The sequence below is a fragment of the Tenrec ecaudatus genome, chromosome 15 (genome assembly GCF_050624435.1).
Source record: "Tenrec ecaudatus isolate mTenEca1 chromosome 15, mTenEca1.hap1, whole genome shotgun sequence".
In the NCBI taxonomy this organism is placed as follows: Eukaryota; Metazoa; Chordata; class Mammalia; order Afrosoricida; family Tenrecidae; genus Tenrec; species Tenrec ecaudatus.
This window is the reverse complement of record NC_134544.1, coordinates 4,420,588-4,445,184: the sequence shown is the minus strand read 5'-3', so window position 1 is coordinate 4,445,184 and position 24,597 is coordinate 4,420,588. Positions and strand designations below refer to the sequence as shown.

The window sequence follows — 24,597 nt, the reverse complement described above, 5'->3', positions numbered from 1 at the left end:
CCCTTGTACACACACGTATACACTCACTCATGCCCACGGTCTCCCAATCACCTTTGTGCACATTTACATTCACACATACCCGGCATGCACACACACTCACGCTCACACGCACACGGGAAGATGTGGGGACGCTGTACAGAAATGTGTCAGCCCAGGGCCAGAATAAATGCACTTCGGGGTCAAGGCTGTTTCTGATGAGAACCCTGCAAAGGGGACCCACCGGGTGCCCCTCCCTCGTCTTCCCCAGAGGCCATCCCGCCAGGCAGGGCTGGGCCCAGCGAGCTGAGCAGTTCCCCACAGTGAGACCAACAGGAGTCTCATTGTTAGAGCAAATGCCAAAGTCAGTCCATGGCCACCTCTAGGCAGTGAGTGACCAGAGCCTGGGACCCAGCTACAGCTTGGCCACCTGCAGTTCCTGCTGCACGGCCTGCAGCAGGCCCTGGAGCTTCCAGAAGATGCCTCGGGCTGCTCTCTGGGGGACCTTGGGGGCTCCAGGGGCCGCACACTCCTGCACCACCTCCTGTAACTTCTGCTGGAGCTGGAAGGAGATCCCCAAGCCTTCCCGGGGTGAGGAGAACCAGTGGCGGAAGATCTTATCACAGATGACCTGAGGGAGAGAGCAGGCAGGTCAGCCGGGCACACCCTCAGCCGGGGTGTGGGGAGGGGTGTGTGTGCGTAGGGGGCTCCACTTTGGTGCCTTGTCCTATTGTGGTGGTGTTGGTTGAGAATACCCAGGGCAGTGCACCACCCATGCATATGACAGGTCTTCCTCCTGCGGGGCAGCCATCCTCCCCTCCCCCACTAACATGAGCTCGCTGCCCCTCCCTGACCACATGTGGTATCCGAGTGAGCCCACCTAGACAGCCCTGAAACCAGCACCACCTCCTGGCAGGCCTGCTTCACTAGTTACGCTTGACCACTGTTTGGTTTCCAGACGGCCTCACCGGATGCTTGTGGTTTTAAGGCAACACTTTCAAGGGTCCGTTCAGCTTCCATGGATCTGGAAAGTCCGGATTACGTGAACATGTGGAATTCTGTTGTGTGTTTCTCCCCTGCTGATGGGGCTTGTGCTATAGAATCACTGATCCAATGTAGACTGTGGAGCTCCCTGCCCCCCCCCCCCCCGGTACACAGAGAGGCTGGATTCTGAACAGTGCCTCACATGCCAGGAAGAGATGGCACTGAAAGAGGAGGGCAGCCCTGCGTGTGCCTCAGAAGAAAGACGCGGTGGTCTGAGGCCGAAAAATCTGTCTCTGTTGTGACTGGTTCTTTAGAGGGTGAGGGGCTGCCTATGTGAGAAAGAGGGTAGCCCCCACCCCCAGCCTCAGCAGCGATGGGGAAAACTTGGGGACACCCCCAAAGAGGATCAGCAATTTCCAAGTAGACAAGGGACATGAGTCCAGGACAGGGACAGCCAGCCTCCCTCTGCCACCGCAGTGCGGCCTTGGCTGAGCCCAGTTCTCGAAACGCCCAGTTGGCCCCAGGGACCAACAGCATGGTAGAAAGGAAGCCCACACAAGGTGGGTGGTGAAGGGGGGAAGCAAGGCTGTGGGGGAGGCTCTTCTGAGAGCATGTTTCAGAAGCAGAAATACAAAGGAAGCCTCTGTCTCCATCTTTCACTCGAAGCAGGATGCTTTGAACTCTCGGCTGCTGAGACCTCTTTGTGGGAGCCCTGGTGGGTTACAGATTGGGCTGCTGACCGGTGGGTCATTGGAAATTGTCAGCCGCTCCCCAAGAGAAAGACGAGGCTTTCTGTTCCTGGACAGCTACTCTCAGAAACTCCCAGGGCTGGTAGACCAGCCCTGTCAGGTCACTGTGAGCTGGGACGGGCTCGCTGGCAGTGCATTAGGGTTGGATTTTGAGTGCATGGGTGGGATGGTTACCTGGAGCTCGCCTGTTGTCAGGGAGCTGGAAGTGTCCCGTACCAGGACTGGCCACGTGTCTGACCGCTGCCACCAGGTCTGCCTGCAGGCGTATGCTGCATTCTTCCCATGCTCAGGACACGGGCTGCCCCACAGACCGGTCCCTGCGCCTCCCAGAGGAGGGCCGCTCTTGGGATTCACAGCTCTGTGGACAGGAGGAGGGGTGGTCCCTGCTGCCCCACGAGGAGGGCTGGGAGCCTGGGAGCTGAGTGGGAGGTCCTGCTCTCACCGATACGGGAGGTCAGTTGTGGCTGTGTCACCTGCTCATGTGATAAGTGACCACACTTGAGGGGGGCGCCCAGTCCAATGTGAGTGGTGTCTTCAGAGAAGAGGAGGGCCACCACGGGATGACATGGGAAGGCGTGGGTCTACGGCCACAGCCTTGGAGCACAGGGAGCCACTAGGACCAGGTGAGACAGACTTTCCCTAGAGCCCTCAGTGACACACAGGCACAGGCCCCCAGCTGACCACCCAGAGCGGCCAGGATGGCATGTGCAGGCTCAACACAGACTGCACCCACGTGGTGCCTCCTTCACCCTCATCCTGTGGCTGCTGGTCAGATTGCAGGCAACTGCACAAGGCACACTCACTCGACCACTAACCAGGTCAGTGGTTCGAAGCCACCCAGGGTCTCTGAGGGAGAAAGCACCTGGAAGTCCACCCCTGTGAAGCTGACCATCTCGGAAACCATGTGGGGCTGCTCTCCCCTGTGCTGTGGGGTCGCGGTCAAAATAGGAACGTTTGAGTTGAGGTGGGAATGCGCAACATGGGACACAGAGAGGGCGAGTTAGCATCACACAAGGACTCACTGCCCCGAGCCCATTCTGAGGGGCCCTGGGACACCGTGGCTGTCACACTGGACAAGGTCGCCAGCTGCAACACACAGGCCTGTTCACAGGAGAGCAGCAGAAGCCGGCAGGGCAGCTCTACGCTGTCCCTTAGAGTGGCTGTGAGACAGTGAGCGTACCTGCAGGAGGATGACACTCACCGACAGGTGTGCTCGCCCTCAGGTTTCCCCGAACCACACCCCTCTGTAAGAAGCACGTGTCTGTAGGTGAGACATGGTGGACACAAATAGGTGAGGTGAGTCTGCCTGCACCTGTGACACCTGTCTGCAGTGGGCCACTGGGAGACGTTGATCTGGACAACAGCTTGTGTCGGGAAGCCACAGCACTGCCATACTGAAGGGACAAGGTGGCCGGGCCGGCACACCAGCCCACCCACCACCCACCCCACTCACCTGCAGGTTGCTGTTCACACGCTGGGCCCCACACCTGTGCGCGCGCAGATCACACTTGGAGAAACAGTCGAAGAAATTGCAGTCTTCATCCACCGTGCAGTTCTGCTCAAGAATTTCCCTCATCTTGGGTTCGAAAAACGCCATGTCCACATCGATGGCCACCACCTGAAATGGACACCGCACATGGCTACTCCAGGTCAGAGAGTTCGCTCCTGGGGAGGGAGCCCCACTAGCAAGGGCTTTGTGCACCCCGGCAGACAGCTCTGTCCCTGAGAGCTCGGTGAGGGAGGCAGGGCAGATGCTGATGGGACGATGGCATTCTCTGATCCCAGTTGGATGGCTGTGAGCAGAGTTCATTGTGACTGCAAACCCTTGGGATGCCAATGTGGGGACTGGTCCGTTTTGCGATCCTGCCACATCAGAAAGGAACCATCTCGGCAGGAGGGATGTTGCTGCCAGGAAAGAAGGGCCAGGAGCCCCTGCATCCTTTGGCTCTGAATCCCGGCTCGTGGAGATGCCTGCTTAAGCCACCCAGGGTCTCTGAGGCAGAAAAGACCTGGCGGTCCACCTTTGTGAAGCTGACCGCCTCAGAAGCCATATGGGGCAGCTCTCCCCTGTGCTGTGGGGTCACTGGGAATCTGAATCCACTGAGCATGACACGGTCACCATGCACCTAAGCTGGCCCCAAGGACGTGACCCGGGCGGCACCAGAGAATGGCTGTTTCCCCTAATGTGCAATTCTTCCACCGCAGGCAGTTGTCAGGGGTCAGAGCCCAAAGCTTTGGCTTTGTCACTGATAGAGCTTGGAGTGTGGGACCTGTAATCAAAGTGTCATGGTCATCTTTAAGCATATCCTCAGCTCTGCAAGTAGAATTGCTGACAGGTCCTAAAAACTACTTCCTCCTCTGAGCCTCTATCCTCAGTCTCTGTCCTTCAGGGCCAGGGTTATAAAGACCGAGGCTATAATCCACCTGTCCCCAATAACTCAGACATAAGGAGACTGTGTTCCCCAGATGGGTCTGAGGATAGGAGGGGGGGGCAGGAGAGGAGTACAGTCCGAAACCCATTGCCTCACCGCTGCCCTGCAGTTTCCGAGACCGTCAGTCTTTATGGGAGCATACAGCCTCAGTTTGGCTCCTGTCGGTTGGCTGGTGGGTTCGAACTGCTACCTTGCAGTTGGCAGCACAATGCTGAAACTTCTTACCCCCCACCCCCCAACACACACACCCAGGGGCCCCAGGGCCCCCGGCTCTCTATGGATGGCAGGTCTGTTACCTGAGCATCAGGGAGGCAGTGGAGGCAGGTTCCCGAGTTGGGATGGGTTCGGCCCCTGAACCAACAAGTTTCCTGTCAGCATGAGAAGGGGACCCCTCTTCCCCCACCCTGAGGATTTCAGATTTTACCCCCTGGCTTCCTACCAAAAACACCTTGACAACCGAAAGAAGAAATCATCTCTAAATGACAGTGGGTGGTTTTTTCTTAATCTACCACCTGGATTTTTAAAAAAAACCCAGCAACCTAAAAGACGAGCTCAGCCCATGAAAACCTAGAGTCGGCCCAAACTGCAACAGAGTGGCTTGTAGCTCGGAGGGATGACAAGGCTGCTAAGCAAGAGCCTGCGTCTGGGCAGGCAGGCCACGAGCCCACACAAGTCAGCAGCCCAGCGCCCCCACCACCACCAGCACCCTGCCCCCACCCAAGTCAGCGAGCTCATCACCCTCCCTCCGGTTCCAGGAGGCCAAGGGCCTGATTCAAGCTTGATTCCCAGTCCAGCTGCAGGCACAGCGGTGGGAGTGGGGTGATGGTGGTGCAGTGGTGGCATGTGCCGTTGGATGGGGTGGGCTGGGGCTGACATGGTGGCACCTGCTTTCTGCTCCCTTAGTTCTCATCCATCGAGAGAAGGTCATCCATCACAAGCCCATTGCTACAATGACTGGCAAGCTGGGGGCATGGAGCATAGCCTTCTGCCCAGGTCCCGGCCACACCCAACGTCACCACCTGCCCTGGCATCATACCTCCAAGCAATGACACCTGTGTCAGGGCACCTAGACCCATGAGCCTTCATCTGCACATTGGCTTCATCCTGTGAGTGTGTGTGTGTGGGGGGGGTGATTTTATAATGAAACATCAAAGGCCCCCACCCTCGTGGTGCAAACAGTTAACTGGCGGCTTCCAGTGCACCCAGGAATGCCGTGTAGGAAAGGCCAGGCAACCACTGCAGGAAGTCACAGGCAGAAAACCCCCATGGTCAGTGCTCCTTTATCATGGGGCCAGCCGGGCAGCCAAGGCTCAGGCACTCGACTGTGCACCGAAAGGTCAAAAGCTGGAGACCCCAGGGGCACCTCAGAGGAGAGGCCTGGGTGACTGGCTACTGGAGAAATATTGGAATCTCCAAAAAAGCTTTTAAAACTCTGGTGCAGGGCCTGGAATGGGTCAGGGCCGGACCCTCTGCAGAAGTAGTGGAAAGGGTCTCTCGTAATCCAAGTTCAAAGGTCCTCTCCCTGGGGCCAGATTCTTATTCCCTGGTGTTCTGACCACCCGGGAGAAACGGGGGTCCCTGGAGCCCACTTTCAGTCTCCAGGCTAACAGAGCACAGGGAGCCTACCTTCTCTGAGCTGGGGACTGGAGTTGCCCTTGGGCATGTTTTGGGGTTCACACCTGAGTGGGAGAAGGCTGTGTGTCCCAGCTATCCATTCCGTAGCACCCCAAATGAAGGTGGTGGGTAAATGAGGTGCCAGGGCTGGCAGATGGCACCCTGTACCAGGAAGACCACCAGAGTCACTAGATCCAGCCGCCCAGCCCCCTTAGGGCGCCCAGCCCCGGGCCTCACCGTGAGGTCACTGCGGATGGCGAAGTTCTCGGGCTTGACATCACAGAGGTGCAAGCGGTGGGCAAAGTCCTGCTCAAAGTGCCGCACCATGTCCAGGAAGCTGAGCGCCATGGTGCCCACGGCTGCGGCCTGGCCCCCTCGTGCCCCAACGTCAGGGCCTAGCGGGAAGAGCGCGCCCAGGCTTGGGCTCCCGGCCGCCAGCAGCTCCACGGCGTAGAAGTGGCCACAGGAGCCTAGCACAGGGGGCACGTGGCGGCTCAGGCCCTGCAGCAGGCTCAGGTGGAGGAACTCCTCCTGCTGCAGCAGCGCCCACAGGCTGGCCACCTGCCCACGCCAGCCGGGGCCCCAGCCCGGCCACAACCGCCCCAGACTGCCATTGGCCAGCTGCAGGCCCAGGGCGCTCTTGACCTCGCTGGCCACGAGCAGCAGCAGCTCGGCCTCGGGCAGGTCCTGGGCCTCATCAGCCACCGCCTCCAGCAGGCCCGGGCGCTGGAAGCTGGAGAAGGCCTCCTCCGTGGACTTGAGGATGACTGGCCGGCCCCGCCAGTCGGCCTGCAGCACCTTCTTGCCCCGCTCGTAGTATAGGCAGCGCCGGTACACCAGCCGGCCGGCCGCGCACAGGTCTTCACACAGGTCCCCCACGAGCGCTCCGCCCCGGTAGTCCTGGCACTGCAAGGAAGGGAAGGGCCGGTCACCGCGGGAGCCCTGGCCAGGGACAAGCAAGCCCCCAGAGCCGGCACCAGCCAGGGAGAGCTCAAAGGGCCCTGGGCAGTGCCCACGGTTGGCACACTCGGTCGGCGGTACAGCAAAAGAAAGGCCAGCAATCTGCCGCGGTTACAGGAAGAGCCCAGAAAACCTTAGGGCGCGGTGCGACCCTGTAACACACAGGTTGCCACAAGTCTGAACTAACCCAGAGGTAACGAGTTCGGGTTTTGTAAAACAGACTATTTCTGTTGGTCCAGTTACGTTACTCATTGAGGCCTCTAGGACCAAGTCTGCAGAAGCGGGGGAAGGGAAGGCCAAACATGGAACCAGCCATCTGTGGGTTGGACCTCACCACCCTCAGGTTCCCTTTGCCCAAAGCCAACCTCTTAGACTGGAAGGTTGCCCAAGACCTGTCCACCATGGGTGACCCTGGGCTGGGCCGGGCAAGGGCGGAGTAGCAAGTGAGGAGAGTAAGCATAGGTTCTGTTGTGCTTACTCATCTGCAGCAAACACCTTCTGAGGAGTCCCACATGCCTTTGATCTGTGTCTGTCTGGTGGGAGTGGGGACGGGGACTAGATGGGAACTGAGTGGCTGAGGCGGCCGTCGTTGGCAGGGTGTGACTATGTGAAAGTGCTCGCTGCAGCTGGATCAGGAAGCACAAGCAAGCCCGTGTGTACCTTGACCTCGCAGCCTGGGGCCCCTGTCCCTGTCAGGTCCTGTCGATGTGAAAAGAGAATCTGACTCTGTAGGCAGGTGCTGTGGGGCCGGCAGAGGCAGGTGGCAGCCAAGCCCAGAATCGGGGCTGTGAGGTGGCAAGAACACCTGACGGTGTTGACTACAGAGGAGCGAGGAGGCACCAGTGAGCCCGTGCGCCTCCTGCTTATTGCGGCATCTGCCATGAGGCTGGGCAAGTGGTTCTCAATGCTGTCCACACCAAGAACCTCCGGGGAGCTTGCACCTGTCACGGGGGGGGGGGGGCTGTGTGGCCAGCTCCTTGAACCCCAGTGTTTGCAGAGAAGGAACCGTGTTGCCTGTAGTGCCACCCCACCTCACCCCTCCCCTCCATGGCAGCCTGGGTGGTGACATGCGTGTTGCCAAGATGCTGGAAACTATGCCTCCAGTTTTTCAAAAGGCCACCCATGGTGGGCAGGCATCTTGGGCGACCTTCCAGTCCAAAGCTGAATAGGGAGAAATTAACCAGTGGAAACGCCGAGGGTCACCACAGAGCAGGCTCGGCTGCGACACCGCACGCCGTCTGGGAAGGCCCATCTCTCGAGCGGGGCACTGTGCTTGGTCAAGGGGCGGCCCGGCAAACCTGAGGGAGCCCTCTAGGAGGTGGACTGACCTAGTGATCCTGATGACAGTGAGACGTGGGGTGGCTGGTGGTTGGAGCAGGCTCCACAGCCCCTGCAAAGGACAAGGTCCCAGACAGCCCCTTACAGGCACAGATGTCCCTCTGGTCAGTGCCTGGTGACACAGTCGGGTAAGTGCTGGGCTGCTAACCATAAAGTCAGTAGTTTAAACCTATCAGCCGTTCTGAAAAAGCTGATGACGTCTGCTCCCATCAATATTGACCGCCTCTGACACCCTCTCTAGCAGGATTGCTGGAGTCAGAAGGTGTGGTGTAGTTTTTTTTTTTGGGGGGGGGGGGAGTAGTGCAGGGATTTGTAAATAATTCAAAAATCCAGGAAGTTGTGAAAGACACGAGTTCTCTGTAACTGCCTGAAGAGCCTGACCTGGCTTGGTGTCAAGACCCCACTGAGAAGGTAGGGAGCTATTTATAGCTTTCTGCATTCTGCTTCGAATGTATTTGCATATATCGGGCTGCCGGATCGTTAGCTGCTGCCCCTGTCCCTGCTGGCAGTGTGGTGAAATCTATGGGGTAGGCACCACATCATCTTCTGAAACTCAGGTCTTGGTATTCCGCAGCACTCTGGCCCCCAGGAGTTTCACACGGGCCCGTGGGCCTGCAGAAAGGCTGCTGCAGGCGAGTTGGTCCCAGTAAGGAGGACCAGGGACACAAACTACACCCAGTGGGCTGCTGCCCAGTCCAGTCCAACTCCTGGCAAGTCTGGGAGTGCCCCAGGGGGATTGCCATGTGCTGGGCTGCCAACAGAAAGGGCCACTGTGGGAGAAAGACCTGCGAGGGGCTCTTATGAAGATCAGAACCCAGGGACCCTGGGGGCAGTCCTCCTTGGCCCCATGGGGTCCCTACGTGGTGCGAGTCCAACAACTACGTATCAAGGCTCTTCTCAGCAGACAATTTCAGGAGAAACACTTGAGCTCCTTAAACATGGACCTGGGATTCAGGTGTCCAGAAAGAATCCCCATAAGTGCCTGCGAGATCAAGACCATGTCATCTGATCTGAGACTGGGGTGTTGGGGAGGGGCCCCGGGAGCTCACCTCGGGCTGCTTTAGAGCTCTGTGCAGCCGATTGGAGGTGGTGCTGTAGCCCTTGCCCCCAGCAGCCTGGCAGGAAGATAGGGATCTGCAGAGACAAAGTCCTGAACCTGATCCCAGAGCTACTTGATGCCACGGAGGCCGCCTGGGGCTGGCCTTTGTCTTGGGAAACCACTGCCCTGAGAAGCTGCACTGATCTCCTCACCCACGCAGTCGCAGCCCTGGTGGCACACTCACAGCCGCTGGGGACTCTGCAGGGACCAGTGGAGGGCGGTTTGGGTGAAACCCTCTTCTCTTTGTAATCCTGCGTCCTCGTCCTAGTTCCAAGGCTGGGATCCACTGAGTGAGGGAGTACTGAGATGACCAGGGAGGGACCAGGGTCAGTAGGTGTCTAAGTGCTTCCTTATCCCCTTGTGGAAGAACAGCCGCTGGTGCCAGCCCCCGCCTGCCAGGTAATCTTGGGAGGTGAGGTAAGACCCCTCACCCGGGGATCGTCTCAACCTGGGGTGAGCAGATGCCATGGGGCGGGGGGGATGTATTGGTGTGTCATTCATTTATTTTCCTCTCTGCTTGATCTGGTATTTTACAGACTCTCCCATTTAGAAGGTGTCCTTGTTGGGTAGTGGATTCCATGTTGGGCTTCTCACCACAAGGTCAGCATTTCGAAACCACCAACCCCTCTGTAGAAGAAAGATGAGGCTCTCTACTACCATAAAGAATCACAGTCTTGGAAACCCACAGAGGCAGTTTTACCCTATCCTACTCGATGGCCTCGAGTTTGTGTTTTGGTGGTGTAGAGCAGGGGTCCTCAAACTTTTTAAACAGGGGGCCAGTTCACTGTCCCTCAGACCGTTGGAGGGCCGGACTATAGTTTAAAAAACAACAACAACTATGAACAAATTCCTATGCACACTGTACTTTTTTTAAAGGTGGAGACAGACCCAGTCATGGACAAGGCAGCCTGCTGGGCCTCCTTGCTTTATTAGTTTCCAGCCCATCAGTTCAGAAAGTTGGAGAGGGTGAAGCGGGAGAGGGTGGGGCTGCCACCAGCAGCTCTGGATGGACTCTCCTGGGGCAGGCTTGGCAGGTACAGACTGTGGGACAAGACCTCCCAGGCCCCACCAGGGACTGGTAGGAAGACCATGGATCAGTGGCTGCTCTTCCACACAGATGGAGACCTGGGACTCAGGGGTGGTGCCATGGGCCTGCATGCCCCAGCAGGTCACAGACCATCAGTGCCCTGGTGAGCCTGGAAGGATTTGACCAGCGTGATTCATGCAGTGACCGGGCTGGAGCCACCGACTGGGACATGGTCTTGTAGTGGTTGCATCTGTTCACACAACTTAGGGGGTCAGCATGGGCCCTGGTGAGAGCTGAAACCCCTTGGGAATTGGGGCTCATAGGGTGAGACCAGATAGACAGGGAGTGGCTGCCAGGCTGAGGAGAGAAAGCAAGAGTGTTATGTCTTTCAAGACAGACACCCTAAGGTCAGAGTCCCAGCATCGAGCCTCAGAGGTCAAGATGAACCAGCCCTCGGCCTCATCCTGGCACAGGGGGTAGGGTTGTCAGGAAACACTGAAACCCCCCCCCCCCCGCCCTCATCCAGCCCTCCCTGCCTGAAGGTCAGCAGGCTGCATTTCTAAAGCGGGGGTGACCAGTGCCTGTGACTGCTTGGGGTTGGACTGCCCGCTTACTTCCCCTGGGAGGCAGATTTGTTGCCTTTAGGGATGAACTTCAGGGAACTGCTGAATATTCAGAAGCGGGACTGCCCCCGCTTGGGGCCAGCATTGAGGAACTCGTGGCCAAGCCGGTGGCCAGCCACATTTACCGCAGGACACCTTAAAGGCATCAGGCTGGTTGGGCTCTGGCCGCTTGGCCACGCTGTCATCATGGATCGTCTCTGTGAAGGCTGGCCGTGGCGTCGAGTGCTCGTACTTGGAGCGGCTGGAGAACAGCTCATAGTCGCACTTGGCACACGCGTAGACAGCGGGTTCAAAGTGATTCTGGAAAACCTCGCCCCGGAGAAGCTGCAGAAAGACATAGTGCTACCAGGTTCCCGTTCTGCTCTCACACTCCGGCAGCTCCAAGAGCACCGACCCCACCGCACTATCTTATTTTGAAGTAAAAACCAAATGGGCAAATACACCCAGCGGGCTGGATAAGTGTCCTCGGCAGGCCGTGAGCCTGTAGTTTGAGGACCCCTGGTATAGACGGTTGAGAGTTGGTCAGCTAACTGCAAGATCAGTGGTTCAAACCCACCAGCTGCTCTAAGGGAGAAAGAACCCTGGTGAGAAATGCAACATTCCCCACCTTGGTTTCTTTATAAAGCCACAGAGCCCTGCACAGCATCCCAGACAGCACGACTCCATCGAGTACGCAGGAACCTTAGCGTAGTGTTAGTAGCTTCACCAGAGGGGCCAGTCTACGACTTGCAAAGCCCAACCAACAGGAGGGATGGCGGGGGTCGTGACTGACAGGAAGGTGCTGAGCTGGAGGGGACTCGGGATCGCTGCCCCGCTGCGCAGGGAGATGGGAGATGGAGGGACATCCAGGGCCATGCTGATGCCCACACTGCCGACAAGCAGGAAAGTACTGGGCACCTACGCCAACAGCCTGTCCTCTCCCTTTGGCCTGGACACGGGCCATGCAGAGGCTGTCTCTTGGGTGGCTCATCTGTTTGTTACTGGGGGCTGTGGTCACCAGGATTGGAAGGGCCATGGCTTCAGCCCTTTCTCAGAAACATACGCCACACCAACTGCCACGGGGGTAATGATGACTCGTGGTGGCCTGTGTGTGCAGAGTGGAACTGCCACCAGTTTTCCTGATATCTTTCGCCAGGCCTTTCTTCAGAGGTCCCATCTGGTAAATGTGAGCCTCACCCCATCAACTGCAGGCCATCAAGGCCAATGTTGGCCTTTAGCAGCCACCAAAACCACGCTCCCTGCCATCGAGACGACGCTAACTCATGGCGAGCCTAGAGGACAGAGTCCAGTTGCCCCTTTGGATTTCCAAGGTCTTAAACAGGAGTCCTGGTGGCTATTAACCACAAGGGCCGCTGTTTGAAGCCAATCTCTCACAGAGCTGTCCTGTGGGTTTCTGAGACGGAAAAGCTTTAAAGGAGTAGCAAGCCCCATCTTTCTCCTGAGAAGCAGCTGGTGGTTTCGATCTGTCGACCTTACAGATTGCAGCCCAACTCGTAACCACTACATCACCAGGGGTCCTAAAGATGCCAACTTTGGCTCTCCTAAACATCAAATACTGAAATGAAGCTCGTCACAAGACTTTCCCAACACAGCAAAAAGAGAAGCTGCAGACTGGGGGAATCTGGCAGCATCTAGCTGACAAGGGTCTAATATCTGAACATGTAGAAACCTTCACCCCCCAGCAACAAACAGATAAGCCAACCCCAGACACTCACACAGGGGACATCAAGACAGCCCACAACACACACAACGGTGGCTGTAAACATTAGCCATTTTCCCCCACTGCCACCTAGTCCTAGCTTTGAGTCTGATCAAAAGCTACCCCCAGGGCAGGCGGCTAAGCTCCCTAGGATTTCCAAGAGAGCGACCTTTACAGAAGCACGCTGCCTCATCCATCTCCAGAGGAGTGGTTGGTGGGTCTGGACCTCTGACCAACACCTAACCTACTGCCCGCCAAGGCTCCTCATTAGCCATTCAACCAAAACCCAAGCCAGCGAGTCACTTCTGTTCACAGTGACCCCATATAGCGTTCCCAAGACTGCAAATCTTTCTTCCAAGGAGCAGCTGGTGAGTTCCACTCAGAAACCACTCCACCACTGACTGGCTCCCTCACTCCCTGCATTTGAGTCGTTTCCATCTCACAGAGACTCTACAGGATAGGGTAAAGCCGCCCCTGGGAGCTTCAGAGACTGCGACTCCTTATGGGAGCAGAAATCCCCTCTCCCCTGCAGAGCGGCTGGTGATTTCAAACTGCTGACCTTGCAGTTAGTGGCCCTGTGGGTAACCACTACACCACCAGAGTTCTTTTCTTATGTTGGGCATAAGTGCTTCCCTGACTGAGAGCCATGCTGGAACAGAGATTAAAGAGGGAAAGATAAGGTTGTCGGTTCCTGGAAACATGAAGAAACCAACTCACTGTCATTGAGTCAGTTCTGACTCAGGGCGACCCAATAGGACAGTGTGGAACTGCAGAGAGACTGGCTTTAAACTGCTACCCTCGTGCTTAGTAGCCACCAGGGCTCCTGTTTCAGGCCTTGGAAATGCAAAGGGACAACCTGACTCTGTCCTCTAGGGTCGCCAGGAGTCAGGATTGATTCCTGGCAGTGGGTTTGGGTTTGGATGAGGACTGATTAATTATCAAAACCAAACTTACTGCCATCAAAGCAATTCAGACTAACAGCAACCATATAGGACAATAGAACTACCCCCTGTGAGTTTCCAAGGCTAGACATCTTTTTATTAAATGGATTTTCATACTTTATTTCTCATTATTAACTGGGTGTTAATACATCTACCATTCCACAATCCAGTCACACCAAGCAGAACCGTACAATTGCTACCCCAGTCAGTTTCCTTAAAACGTTACGGAAGCAGACAGCCTTGTGTTCCTTGCAGGGAGCAAGTGGTGGCGTGGGATGCTGACTGCATTCAGCAGTCCAGAGTTTAACCTGCTGCCCCGCCAGGCACCTTTGGCTTAATCGTAGGGAATAAAAAGGGATAGTTTGCCATTTTAAACTTTTAGCTTAAAACGAAAAGCTGACATCATCCTTCAGCTGTTTGCCCTGGTTATGTGGGAAAAGGCTTCGTGGAATTAAGTATGCCCTGGTGGTGCTGAGGGTGAGGCACTGGGCTGTTCACTGCTAAGTCAGCAGTCAAAACACATCAGCCACTTCTCAAGGGAAACATGAGGCTTTCTGCACCCATAAAGATTTACCAGCTCAGAGACCCTATACTACCCTAGACCCTACGTATATGAGCCAGAATCAATCTTGTGGCAGCGGATTTCAGTTTAATACAGCGGTTCTCAACCTTCCTAATGCTGTGACCCTTTAATACCTTTCCTCATGTTGTAGGGCCTCCCAACCACAAAATTATTTTTGTTGCTACTTCATCACTGTAATTTTGCTACTGTTATGAATCAAAATGTAAATATCTGATAGGCAGAGTGTATTTTCATTTTAAAAAATTGAACATAATGAAAGCATAGTGATTAATCACAAAAACAATGTTGTATATTGTGAAATATTTATTTCTAATGACAAATAAATGAAATTTTGTCTTGAAGCATAAGTCTTAATATAACAGTAAACTACATTGCTACATTTTGCAACAGCATGTGTAAAAAGGCAAAAAGCCAAAGTCAGTGCGAAGGTTGAGATAGCTTCTTCCTCACCAGATCAGCATATCTGCATGTAGGTGGACCCACCTGGAGACAGATAGAGGACGTGTCTTGGTTCCTAAGACCATCAGAAATCTGTGTTTTCCAATGGTCTTACATGACCCGTGAAAGGGTCGTTTGACCCCCAAAGGGGCCGCGACCCACAGGTTGAGAACTGCTGGTTTAAGGAAAAGCCATCTGCTTCAGTAAGGTCGTCAGAGCTGGAAAGCCCACGAGTCAGTTATACTCTGCCCTGTTGCTAGTGCCATGGAGTCGGTTCTGACTCATAGGGACCCGATGTATAGCAGCACAAAACACTGCCCGGTCCTGCACCATCCTCACAATTGGTCTTATGTGTGAGCCCATTGTTGCAGCCACCATGTCTGTCAATTTTATCGAGGGTCTTCCTCATTTTTGCTGACCCTCTACGTTACCTAGCAGGATGTCCTTTTCCAGAAAAGGGTCTCTCTGACCTCATGTTCTGAGTATGTGAGATGAAGTCTCGCCATCCCGGCTCCTAAGGAACCTTCTAGCGGTTCTTCTTCCAGCCAGGTCTGTCTGTTCTTCGGGCAATCCGTGGGACATTCAGTGTTCATCACCAGCGCCATCATGCAAAGACATCCTAGAGCGTGGCTGAGTCCGAGTCGCATGGTGGCAGTGGGTGACAGTCATGGCTCGGCGGCGGGAGTGGATGGGGGGTAGGACTGGGAGGACCTTTATGCACTCTGGGCTGCTACAGCAGAGGAAGACTCCCCGAGGCCCTTAGCCAGCAGTGATCAAAAAGTCTGGATCCTTGTCTTGAAGCTAAACATTGTCGCAGGGTTAGAGATGATTTAAAAGTATTTCATTAGCCAGATGACCCTTTGAAGGAGCTGGGGTTTTTTTGTGGTGTGTGCTTTTTGACTCAGTAGGAGTGATGTCTCTATCTCCTTATCTTAAAAGGGGGATAAGTGTGGACACCTGCCCCTCCCCGCTGTATAATTTATTTCAAAGGACAGCCCTGAATATGCAGCAGCTCTGGGAGAGGGACATATCTGACCGGACCATGTGGGAACAGATGAAGGGGGAGGATGAGAGAGTGGAGAACTTCCTGGCCCACCAGGCCTTGAGGATGATGTTCTCACTCAGAGCAGCCAGTCCACAGAGAGGACCACATGGCTTGCCTCACTATGAGACACAATGTCCCTCACTGACCCATAGCCCTACAGGGAACAACACCAGAGACACCGTGTGGGAATTGCACCCGATCTGATCCCGCCACACTGAGGCAAAACACTAAGGGGGTGCAACAGAACAGCAAGGGAACGGAGCGGTGAGGTCCCCAGGGAATGCTGAAGGTGGACTTTGGGGCCAGGGCTTGGTGCCCCAACAGACTGGACTGGATAACACTCCTAAAGGCCAACAAACAGTCCTTGAACTAACTATAAGTTTTTCTTTCTTGTTGTGTTTTGTTTTTTGTCATTGGTTTTTTGTTATTGTTTTGTTGTATATTGTTGTTTAAATTTTCTCTGTCTTGTTTTTGTGCATGCTATTATATCTACAGGTCTGTCTAAATAAGATAGGCTGGATGAACAATCTGGTGGAGAAAACAACAGGACCTACAGTTCCTGGGGGACATGAGAGAGCGGGAGGTGGGGGGAAAGGTAGTGGTGTTAACAAACCCAGGGACAAGGGAACAAGTGATCCAAATCGGTGGTGAGGAGAGTGTAGGGGGCCTGGTAAGGCATGATCAAGGGAAATGTAACCAAAAGGAATTACTGAAACGCAAATGAAGACTGAGCATCATAGTGGGACAAGATGAAAGTCAAAGGAAATAGAGGAAAGAGCTAGGAGGCAAAGGGCATTTATAGAGTTCTAAATAAAGGCATGTACAAATGTAAATATATTTATATATGAAGATGGGGAAATAGGTAGCAGAAGGACATTGGGCCTCCATTCAAGTACTCCCTCAATCCAAGAATACTTTCTTCTATTAAATTGGTATTCTATGATGCTCACCTTCCTGACACAACCACTGAAGATAAAGCAGGTGCATAAGCAAATGTGCTGAAGAAAGCTGATTGTGCCGGCTGTCGAAGGATGTAGCATCTGGGGTCTTAAGGGCTTGAACAAGCATCCATTAGCTCAGAAGCAACAAAGCCCACATGGAAGAAGCACACCAGCCTGTGTGATCACAAGGTGTCGAAGGGATCAGGTATCAGGCATCATCAGAACAAAAAAATCATATCATTGTGAATGGGGGGGAGGGGCAGTATGGCGTGGAGACCAAAAGCCCATTTGTAGGCCACTGGGCATCCCCTTACAGAAAGGTCTCGGGGAGGAGATGAGCCAGTGCAATGTAGCAATGATGAAACATACAACTTTTCTCTAGCTCCCAAATGCTTCCTCCGCCCCCCACTTATCATGATCCCAATTCTACCTTACAAATATGGCTAGACCAGAGAATGTACACTGATACAGATAGGAACTGGAAACAGGGAATCCAGGGCGGATGATCCCTTCAGGACCAATGGTGTGAGTGGCAATACTGGAAGGGTGAAGGGAGGTTGGGTTGAAAGAGAGAACCGATTACAAGGATCTACCTGTGACCTCCTCCCTGGGGGACACAACAGAACAAGTGGGTGAAGGGAGATGTCAGACAGGGCAAGATATGACAAAATATAATTTATAAATTATCAAGGGTTCATGAGGGTGGGGGGAGTGGGAAGGGAGGGGAAAATGAGGGGCTGATGTCAGGGGCTTAGGTGGAAAGCAAATGTTTGAAAATGATGAGGGCAATGAATGTACAAATATGCTTTACACAATTGATATATGTGTGGATTGTGATAAAAGTTGTATGAACTCCTAATAAAATGATAAAAAAATTACAAACTTCAAAATTTTAAAAAAGGGGGTGGGGGAATAAGGGTCAGATTGGACTTTTGTCTGCACAGAGGGAAATCCCAACTGGCGCCTGAAGACGGGGGCATTTCTGGAAGGTTCCCTGGGTTCACACGGATGTCTTTGCATGGTCACTTGGTTTTCACTCCAGCTTTTGTTCCGGTTCACAGTTCTTGGGCACCAACAAAGCCTGTTCACCGGGGGGCCTGGAAACCGTTACCAGGGCTGCCAGGGTCCGGCCTAGGGGCTGGTGTTCTTTGTTCTGGTCTTTAAGGAGCAGTGGGTTCCTCATAGGGAGAGCCCATGTGTTTCATGACGGGAGTTCTTCCCAAGGTCCTGGTCCTGGAGCAATGCTCTGGCCGGGCCACAGGCAGGTTAGGCGACTCTGAATGGGAAGAGCCCTCGGGACATGGTCCATCATCCTGGGGACCCTGTCTGTCCTCCATGCAGAGCTCCTGGTGGGGCCTGGGCAGCTTCTATGCAGCAAAGAACCATGAGACCACCTGTTCAAATGAACCCTAATGTAGACACCAAGTGAAACCATATTCACACTTCCTAGACTGAGCATTAGGACTTATTAGACTGGCATCGTGGTTACATGTTGGGCTGCTAACTGCAAGGTCAGTAGTTTGAAACCACCACCCGCTCCATGGGGGAGATAGCAGTGAGTGAGTGGGTGAGTGAGTCAGTAAGTGAGTGACTGAGTGAGTGAATCAGTCAGTCAGTGAGAATGAGTGAGTGAGTGAGTGAGTGAGTGAGTGGTCAGTGAGTGAAAGAGTAGTCAGTGAGTGAGTGAATCAGTCAGTCCATGAGAATGAGTGAATGAGTGGTCAGTGAGTGAATGAGTGAGTGAGCCAATCTTTAGAAGAAAGACCAGGCTGGCTCCCCAGTGCAAGCAGCAGCCTAGGAACCCACTGACACACAGTTCTCTCCTCCAGAGTCTCAGTCAGCCAGATGCACTCAACTGCACACCACACTCACAGCACTCAAAAGAGTGGGAAGTTATGGGTGAGGCTCCTAACCGCAAAGTCTGCGGTTCAAGTCCACCAGCCATTCTTTGGGACAAAGAGGAGGCTGCGTGCTCCTGTAAATAATTACAGCCTCGGAAACCCCAGGGTACAGTTCTATTATGACCACAGAGCTGCTCTGAGTCAGCATCTCCTTGATGGCAGTGGTTTGGGTTTGAGGGTTTGGGGAGTACCCAGACAGCAGCTGCTGGTCAGTGAGTGTAGAGTCCACTGTACTCCCCAGAGTGGGTATTTCATGGCTGGTTTTCAGAGGGGAGGCTCCTGGCCGGTGAGTGAGGGCCAGCTGGTTCTGCTCCATGGGGCTCAGGCCCCCACCTGTAAAAAGTGTACCCATCCAGGGAGTTGGGTAAATCTGCTGCACAAGACCTCTTTAAGGTGTTGATGATCGAGGGACCACTTAGAAGACTAAAGTACTCCTGCCCCAGGCCATGGTGTTGGACGCCATGTAAAAGTTGGACACTGAATAAGGAAGACCTAGGAAGAATCAATGCATTTAAATTATTTAAAGTGCGAGGGACTGCCAGAAGAGCACACAGATCTGTCCTGAAGAACTGGTCAGAATGCTCTTTGGAAGCAAGGAAGGCAAGACTTTGTCCCATATACTTTGGACATGTTATCAGCAAGGACCAGTCCCTGGGAAAGGACATCCTGGTTGGTAAATGGAAAAGAGGAAGACCCTCGGTGAGATGGGTTGACACAGTGGCTGCAATAATGGGCTCACACAGAGATTGTGGGACTGCAGGAATGAGCAGTGCATTGCTCTGTTGTACACCAGGTGAGAGCCAACTCCACAGCATCTAAAAGCCACCACCTATCAGGGGTATGGAGGGGATAAATGGGGTGGCCCTGAGCGCAGTGCCACCCATCTCCCTGATGCGCCCGTGTGGGCTTTGCCCACCGCACTAGAAGTCTAGCCACACTGCCTGGGCCAGCACGCCTGCAGCCTGGCCAGGTTTCCTGACACTGATCCCAGGACAGCGGGCTCCAGGCCCTGGCAGCCAGGACCAAGAGAGCATCCAGCTCTGCTGAGGGTGGTGGGTGCTCTCAGGGAAGGGAGCTCCCCAGCTGGGAGGCCTGGCCTGATGCTCCCTCATAGCTGAACTGGCTCTGCAGGTTTTCCTTCTTCCAGGCCCAGCTTCTGCAAGGGGGGTGGTCTCTGACACCTGCTTTAGCCCACTGCTAAAGCTGCTCACCACCCTGTGCCAAGGCGTCACCTCCCTCAGGCCAGAGGAGTGAAAGCCAATGAAGGCCTGGGGCCCACTTCTACCAGCAAGACAAAAGCCGGCCAAGGAAGAGGAACATGCTCACAGAGGCAGCAGTCAGCCCGGCTCCCAGTGCCCACTGGGCAGGAGGGCTCAGGGTATCCAGGTCACACAGGGACAAACACACAGGAGAAACAGGGGAGCAGGACAGAGCTGAGACAGCATCCCTGGCCGTTTGGGAAGGCCTTTAAATGGCTGGAAGGCATAGGGTCTTCCAAAGTTCAACAACTCGCTCAAGCTCCAGGACTGGCTGTAGCAGACAATAAGGCCACCACTAGAGGGCCTGGTGGCTTCCAAACTGGACTATAACCTCAAAGTCAACAGTTTGAATCCACCAGCCGCTCCTCAGGAGGAAGATGAGGCTTTCTATTCCCATAAAGAGTTACAGTCTCAGAGATCCACAGGGGCAGTTCAGCCTGGTCCTAGGGGGGGCTATCTGTCAGCACTGATTCAATAGCAGTGCCTTTGGAGGGCTGGGGAATGCTCTCAGTAGACTTGTCGTTTAAAAGCTGATTAGCAATGACTTCAGATCTCAAGGCCCAGAATCCCAAGCCACTTGCAGCACTGCCCCACATGGACAGTCTCTAAGGCTGTCATCCTTACAGAAGGAAGCTGAGACACATCTTTCTCCCAGAGTGCTTGGAGGTTCCAACAGCAGGCCTTCCAATTAGCAGCCTAATTCGCTGCATGCAGCCTGCTGTGCCTTTTCACAGGCTCCTGGATTTCCACCGGCCTTTCCCACTTAGCCAGGGTAAATAAATGAACCATAACCAAAACCGAGCCAGCACCATCAAGGGGATTCCAACTGCCCTTGTGGTAGAGACTAACTCTACAGAAATAGAAAGCACTGTCTCTCTGGAAAATGAACCAAGGTATTGGCCTTTTCTTTTAACTGAAGGATTATATTATGGTTGTAAATAGTTATACTCGGGCATGGCCAACGATGCGTTTTTGTTCACTTAATTACTCCATCCAAAGCAAAAGCCAAACATACTGCCGTCCCAATTCGATTCGTAGTGACCCTAGGGGACAGAACAGAACTGCCCCATAGGGTTCCCCAGGCTCCCAATCTTGAGGTAAGCAGACTGTCACAGCTTTCTCTGTGGAGCATCCAGTAGACTCAGTCCAGCTGCCAAACTTCTGGCCAGAGCAGCTGGGTGCTTTAACCCAGGGAAAGGGCATTTTAGACTGGCTCCTGAGAAATCCCAGCTCCTGTGTAGGGCGTCAATTTGACAGGGAAGAGGGGTTCCTAATTCTTCCCTGCAGATCCTATGCCCAATCCGAGTGCTGGAGCTAACTACTTGCTTCATTTTCCCAACCTCGCCGTTTAAAGAAGAGTCCATCCTTTGCTTTAAAGAAGAGTTCATCCTTTGCTCGAACCAAAGTGTCCTGACCCACGATCTGAAACCCTTCCATCTCCAAAAGCCACCCATATGGAAGCCATTGACTGAAAATGGTCACACGAGTTTCTTAAAGATTTCTCAAAATAGATCACTTTGCAAACCGCTGCTCAAATAACCACTATTTTAGGAAGAGAGTAGTAATCGGGTACCCTCACGTTTCTCTGGGGACCTTTTAAAGATTTCCACGTGTATTTCGGAAGTGTGGGATTTTCCGAACCGAACCGAGTGAGCAGGCTAAGAAAGGCTGGCCTTTCTTAGAACAGTGTTTGCCGGCCTCGGAGAGCAATCTCCGCTGCTTCGCGGCCAGGTGCCAAAGCATCCCTTTTCTCCCCAATTGTTCCCCTGCCCCCCACCCCCCAAACACTTCGGCTCCACCTTCGGGCACCGCAGGCTCACAAGGTCCTGTGAGAGGACTAGGAGGGCTCTGCGCAGAGTCGGATGCCCCTGCCCCAGCTCCCTCCCTCAACCCCGGAGCAGCCCCAGGCCTGCAGCCCTGGGGCAACGGCTGCAGAGTCCTCGCTAGCGCGAGGTACGCGGGAGGTGGGGAGGGGGCTGGGACCCTCCCCGCCTTTCTGCAGTGGTTGGGGCTGGGGAAGGGCATGGCAGCCCAGCTGATATCCCAGAAGCGGCGGGCCGGTGGGCGCCGAGGACGGGAGAGGGATGGAGGCTTGGTGCCCAACTCCTGTGTGCCCTCTGAGAACGCAGCCACCCGCGGAGGCTGGCGGTTTCTGGTTCCAGGGGATGGGGCCGCTCTGAGTCCTGCACCCGCAAAGTTTCTGTCGGAAGGTGGTGGGGGCAGCGGGACAGGGAAATTGTCTTGGGGCAAAGGCCAATCACGGCGAAATGGGATAGACGTGCAGCACACCCGCAGGGACCCGGTTCTGGAGAGCAGGGCGCGCAGATAGGGGATCCGCGCGCAGGCGGGACCCACGTGGAGGCTCCCTGGTCCCCGGGGGTGGCGTGCGCGCCGGGACAGAGGGGTCCCACGAGAACCGGAGTTCGGGAGGGGGGGCGCGGGGTGCCCGGCCCGGGGCTCCCGCGGGCGGCAGCGGGGAACCTACCAGCGCGGCCAGGATGCGCCGGCTCCTCTGGTCGCTGCAGTGCTCGGGGAGACCCGGCGGGCGCGCCCGGAGCAGCAACGCGGCCGCCAGCACCCAGCCGGCGGTCCAAGCGGCGGCGGCCAGCAGCGCTCGGCGCCCCCAGAGCGCTCGGCCCCGCGCGCCCGCCGCTCGCGCCATCAGCCCGCCCCGCCCGGCCCAGCAACGCGCGGCAGGAGGGGCGACACGGCCGGAGCCCGCCCCGCCGCCGCCCCGCAGGGATTCGCGCGCGCCGCTCCGCGCCCTGCCCACGTGCTCAGAGCCCCGGAATCGCCCCCACCCCCAGGTCTCCGCTCCTAGCCCCCGGCCCCTGGGACTCTCTGGGCTCAGGGCCCGGGTTACCTCTCCGCGAGATGACCGCTCTTCTCCTCTTCTTCCCCCGAGGGGGCCCCCTCCCCGTCCTCCGAGCCCCGGGAGGTGCAGGCGTTGCAGGGTGACGGCGAGGCGACAGTCAGGGAACTGCCTCCGCAAGCCAGTCCCAGGGCGCCTTCTCCCTCCCCGCACCCTCCACCCGGGAACCACCAGGCGCCCTCCCCCACGGATGCCCTGTGCCTACAGACGCCCTCTCCAAGGGTCGCCTCCACTCTGCGCCCTGCCTCCCCCACCCCATCTTTCTCTCACCTCCCCCGCCCCCACCCCCACGTCCCTCCCAAGGGCTGCCTACCCACAGCGCCCTCTGGAACTGTAACCGCCCCAACCGCCTTCTATTAGGTGGGCGCCCAGGGCTCTCTGTAAAAGTGCGCCGGCAGGGGAAGTGTCCGGCAAGTGCGTCTCAACGAGTCTTTCCAGAAGTCCGTGCTGGCGACCAAACCCCAGACTGTCTCTGAAGTGCTGGCGCCTCCCAACAGAGCTCTCTCTGGTTCTTGCCAGCCCTCTGCACTCCGCCCATGCTGCCCCTCCTCACCGTGGAGGCAGCTCGGGTGGGGAGTGGAGGAGGCCGAGGTGAGCACAGCTCAAGAGCTGCAAGGCTCTTGGGTCCAAGGGCTCACTCTCGAATTCTTCAAAGTTTGCTCAGACGGTGCGGATTCCCACCAGCTTCCTAGCTGAGTTCGTTCTGGGCCAAAGTAGAAAGAAGTATGTGGTACTGAGCGAGCATCTATCCTCACGTCGCAGGCCAGTGGCACACTCCCCCCTCATCCGGAACTCCCTTTGGATTTCTGAGATGCTAACTGTTTATGGGAGTAGAAAGCCCCGTCTTTGACCTGAGGAGGAGCCGGTGGTTTCAAACTGCCTATCATTCAGATCACAGCCCAACCCATAACCACCGTGTGAGGTTGATTTGGTGAAGGAAAGAAAATAAAGGTAGAAAACCGTTTCAGGGGGTTATTTCAGTGCTCCTGGGAGGGAAGGGAGAGCAGAGAAAGGGACTGGAGCATCCTGAGCTCCAGGGTGAGGTTCACCAGGCCCCCCTCCCAGTTGGGCCCCCAGAAGTCACACTGCCCAGGTGAGAGGTGGAGAGTGTTATAGCCCAGGTCTGGAGGGAGGGAGTAGCTGGGGAGTTTTCCACTGTAACTTTGTTGTCTGTAGGTCCCCAAGCTAAGTGACATCATTCAAAGTTATCTGTAAAGGTTAGTCTTCTGCACCTGGGCCTGAAGGTCACCTAAGGGGAGGGGAGGGGGAGGAGGTGTGAAGTCCTTGGAATGTTTTCACCTGCTCTATCTCTTAGCCCACCTGCCCTGCTAACGCTCACTTCTGCCCGCCACACTACACAGCCAAGGCTCCTAAGATAAACTCAGAGGACCTGAAAGCAGAGTCTCTGAGGCTTTTGCATCAGGACTCTCTGCAGCATGACACAAAACAGCCAGAAGATGGGCACCACCTACCCAGCTGCCAGCGGAGGAGCGAAGAACCTGCAGAGGAGCACCACCAGAGCAGCAGGAGACAAGAAGTCTGGTTGCATGCTGCAGTCTGGATGGACATTATGCTGCATACAATAAATCAATCACAAAAGAAGAGATATTGTATGACCTCATTTATATAAAAAAGGCAGACAGACTAAAATTTATTGGTGGTTCACAGGGAGGAGAGAGGGGATGGAGGGGAAATGGTAATGGAAGTCTCACATTGATTAAAGTACAGTTGTGCAGGAAATTATTTTAATTGCTGCCAATAAGTTGTACACCTGCACGAAGCTGAATTGCCCAAAGTTGTGTGACAGGTTTATTAAGTTGCTGGGGCTGCTTTGTACAACTGAGCACCTCAGGGGATTTGATTCCTTGATTCAGAGTTTGAGGGTCATGGTTTCAAGAAGCATCCCGGGGATTGACCTAAGAACATACTGAGTGCTGTGGGTTGGTGGCATGGTCACTGGGATCTTAAAAGTGTGCAAGCAGCCATCCAAGACACAATTCATTTAGATTTACCAGGAGCAACAGAGGAAGGAGGAGGGTCAAACATGGGAGGAGGATGTGTAATGGGAGGCTGCCTGCCCCCACGCCCTTCTTCTGTCATTGAGTTCTTTGTTCCA

The 24,597-nt window shown here is 55.1% G+C and overlaps 1 protein-coding gene and 1 pseudogene across 1 annotated transcript; both read right to left on the bottom strand.

Moving 5' to 3' along the window:
• Positions 1–391: 391 nt before the first annotated feature.
• DIPK1C (divergent protein kinase domain 1C) lies at positions 392–22,271 on the bottom strand. Its single transcript, XM_075533203.1, has 4 exons — positions 22,095–22,271; positions 5,993–6,661; positions 3,163–3,327; positions 392–607 (listed from the first exon to the last, which is right to left on the bottom strand). The coding sequence occupies exons 1-4, from the start codon at positions 22,269–22,271 to the stop codon at positions 392–394; spliced, it is 1,227 nt and encodes a 408-aa protein (XP_075389318.1).
• LOC142427779 (methionine-R-sulfoxide reductase B1 pseudogene) lies at positions 10,821–11,140 on the bottom strand (annotated as a pseudogene).
• Positions 22,272–24,597: the final 2,326 nt, after the last annotated feature.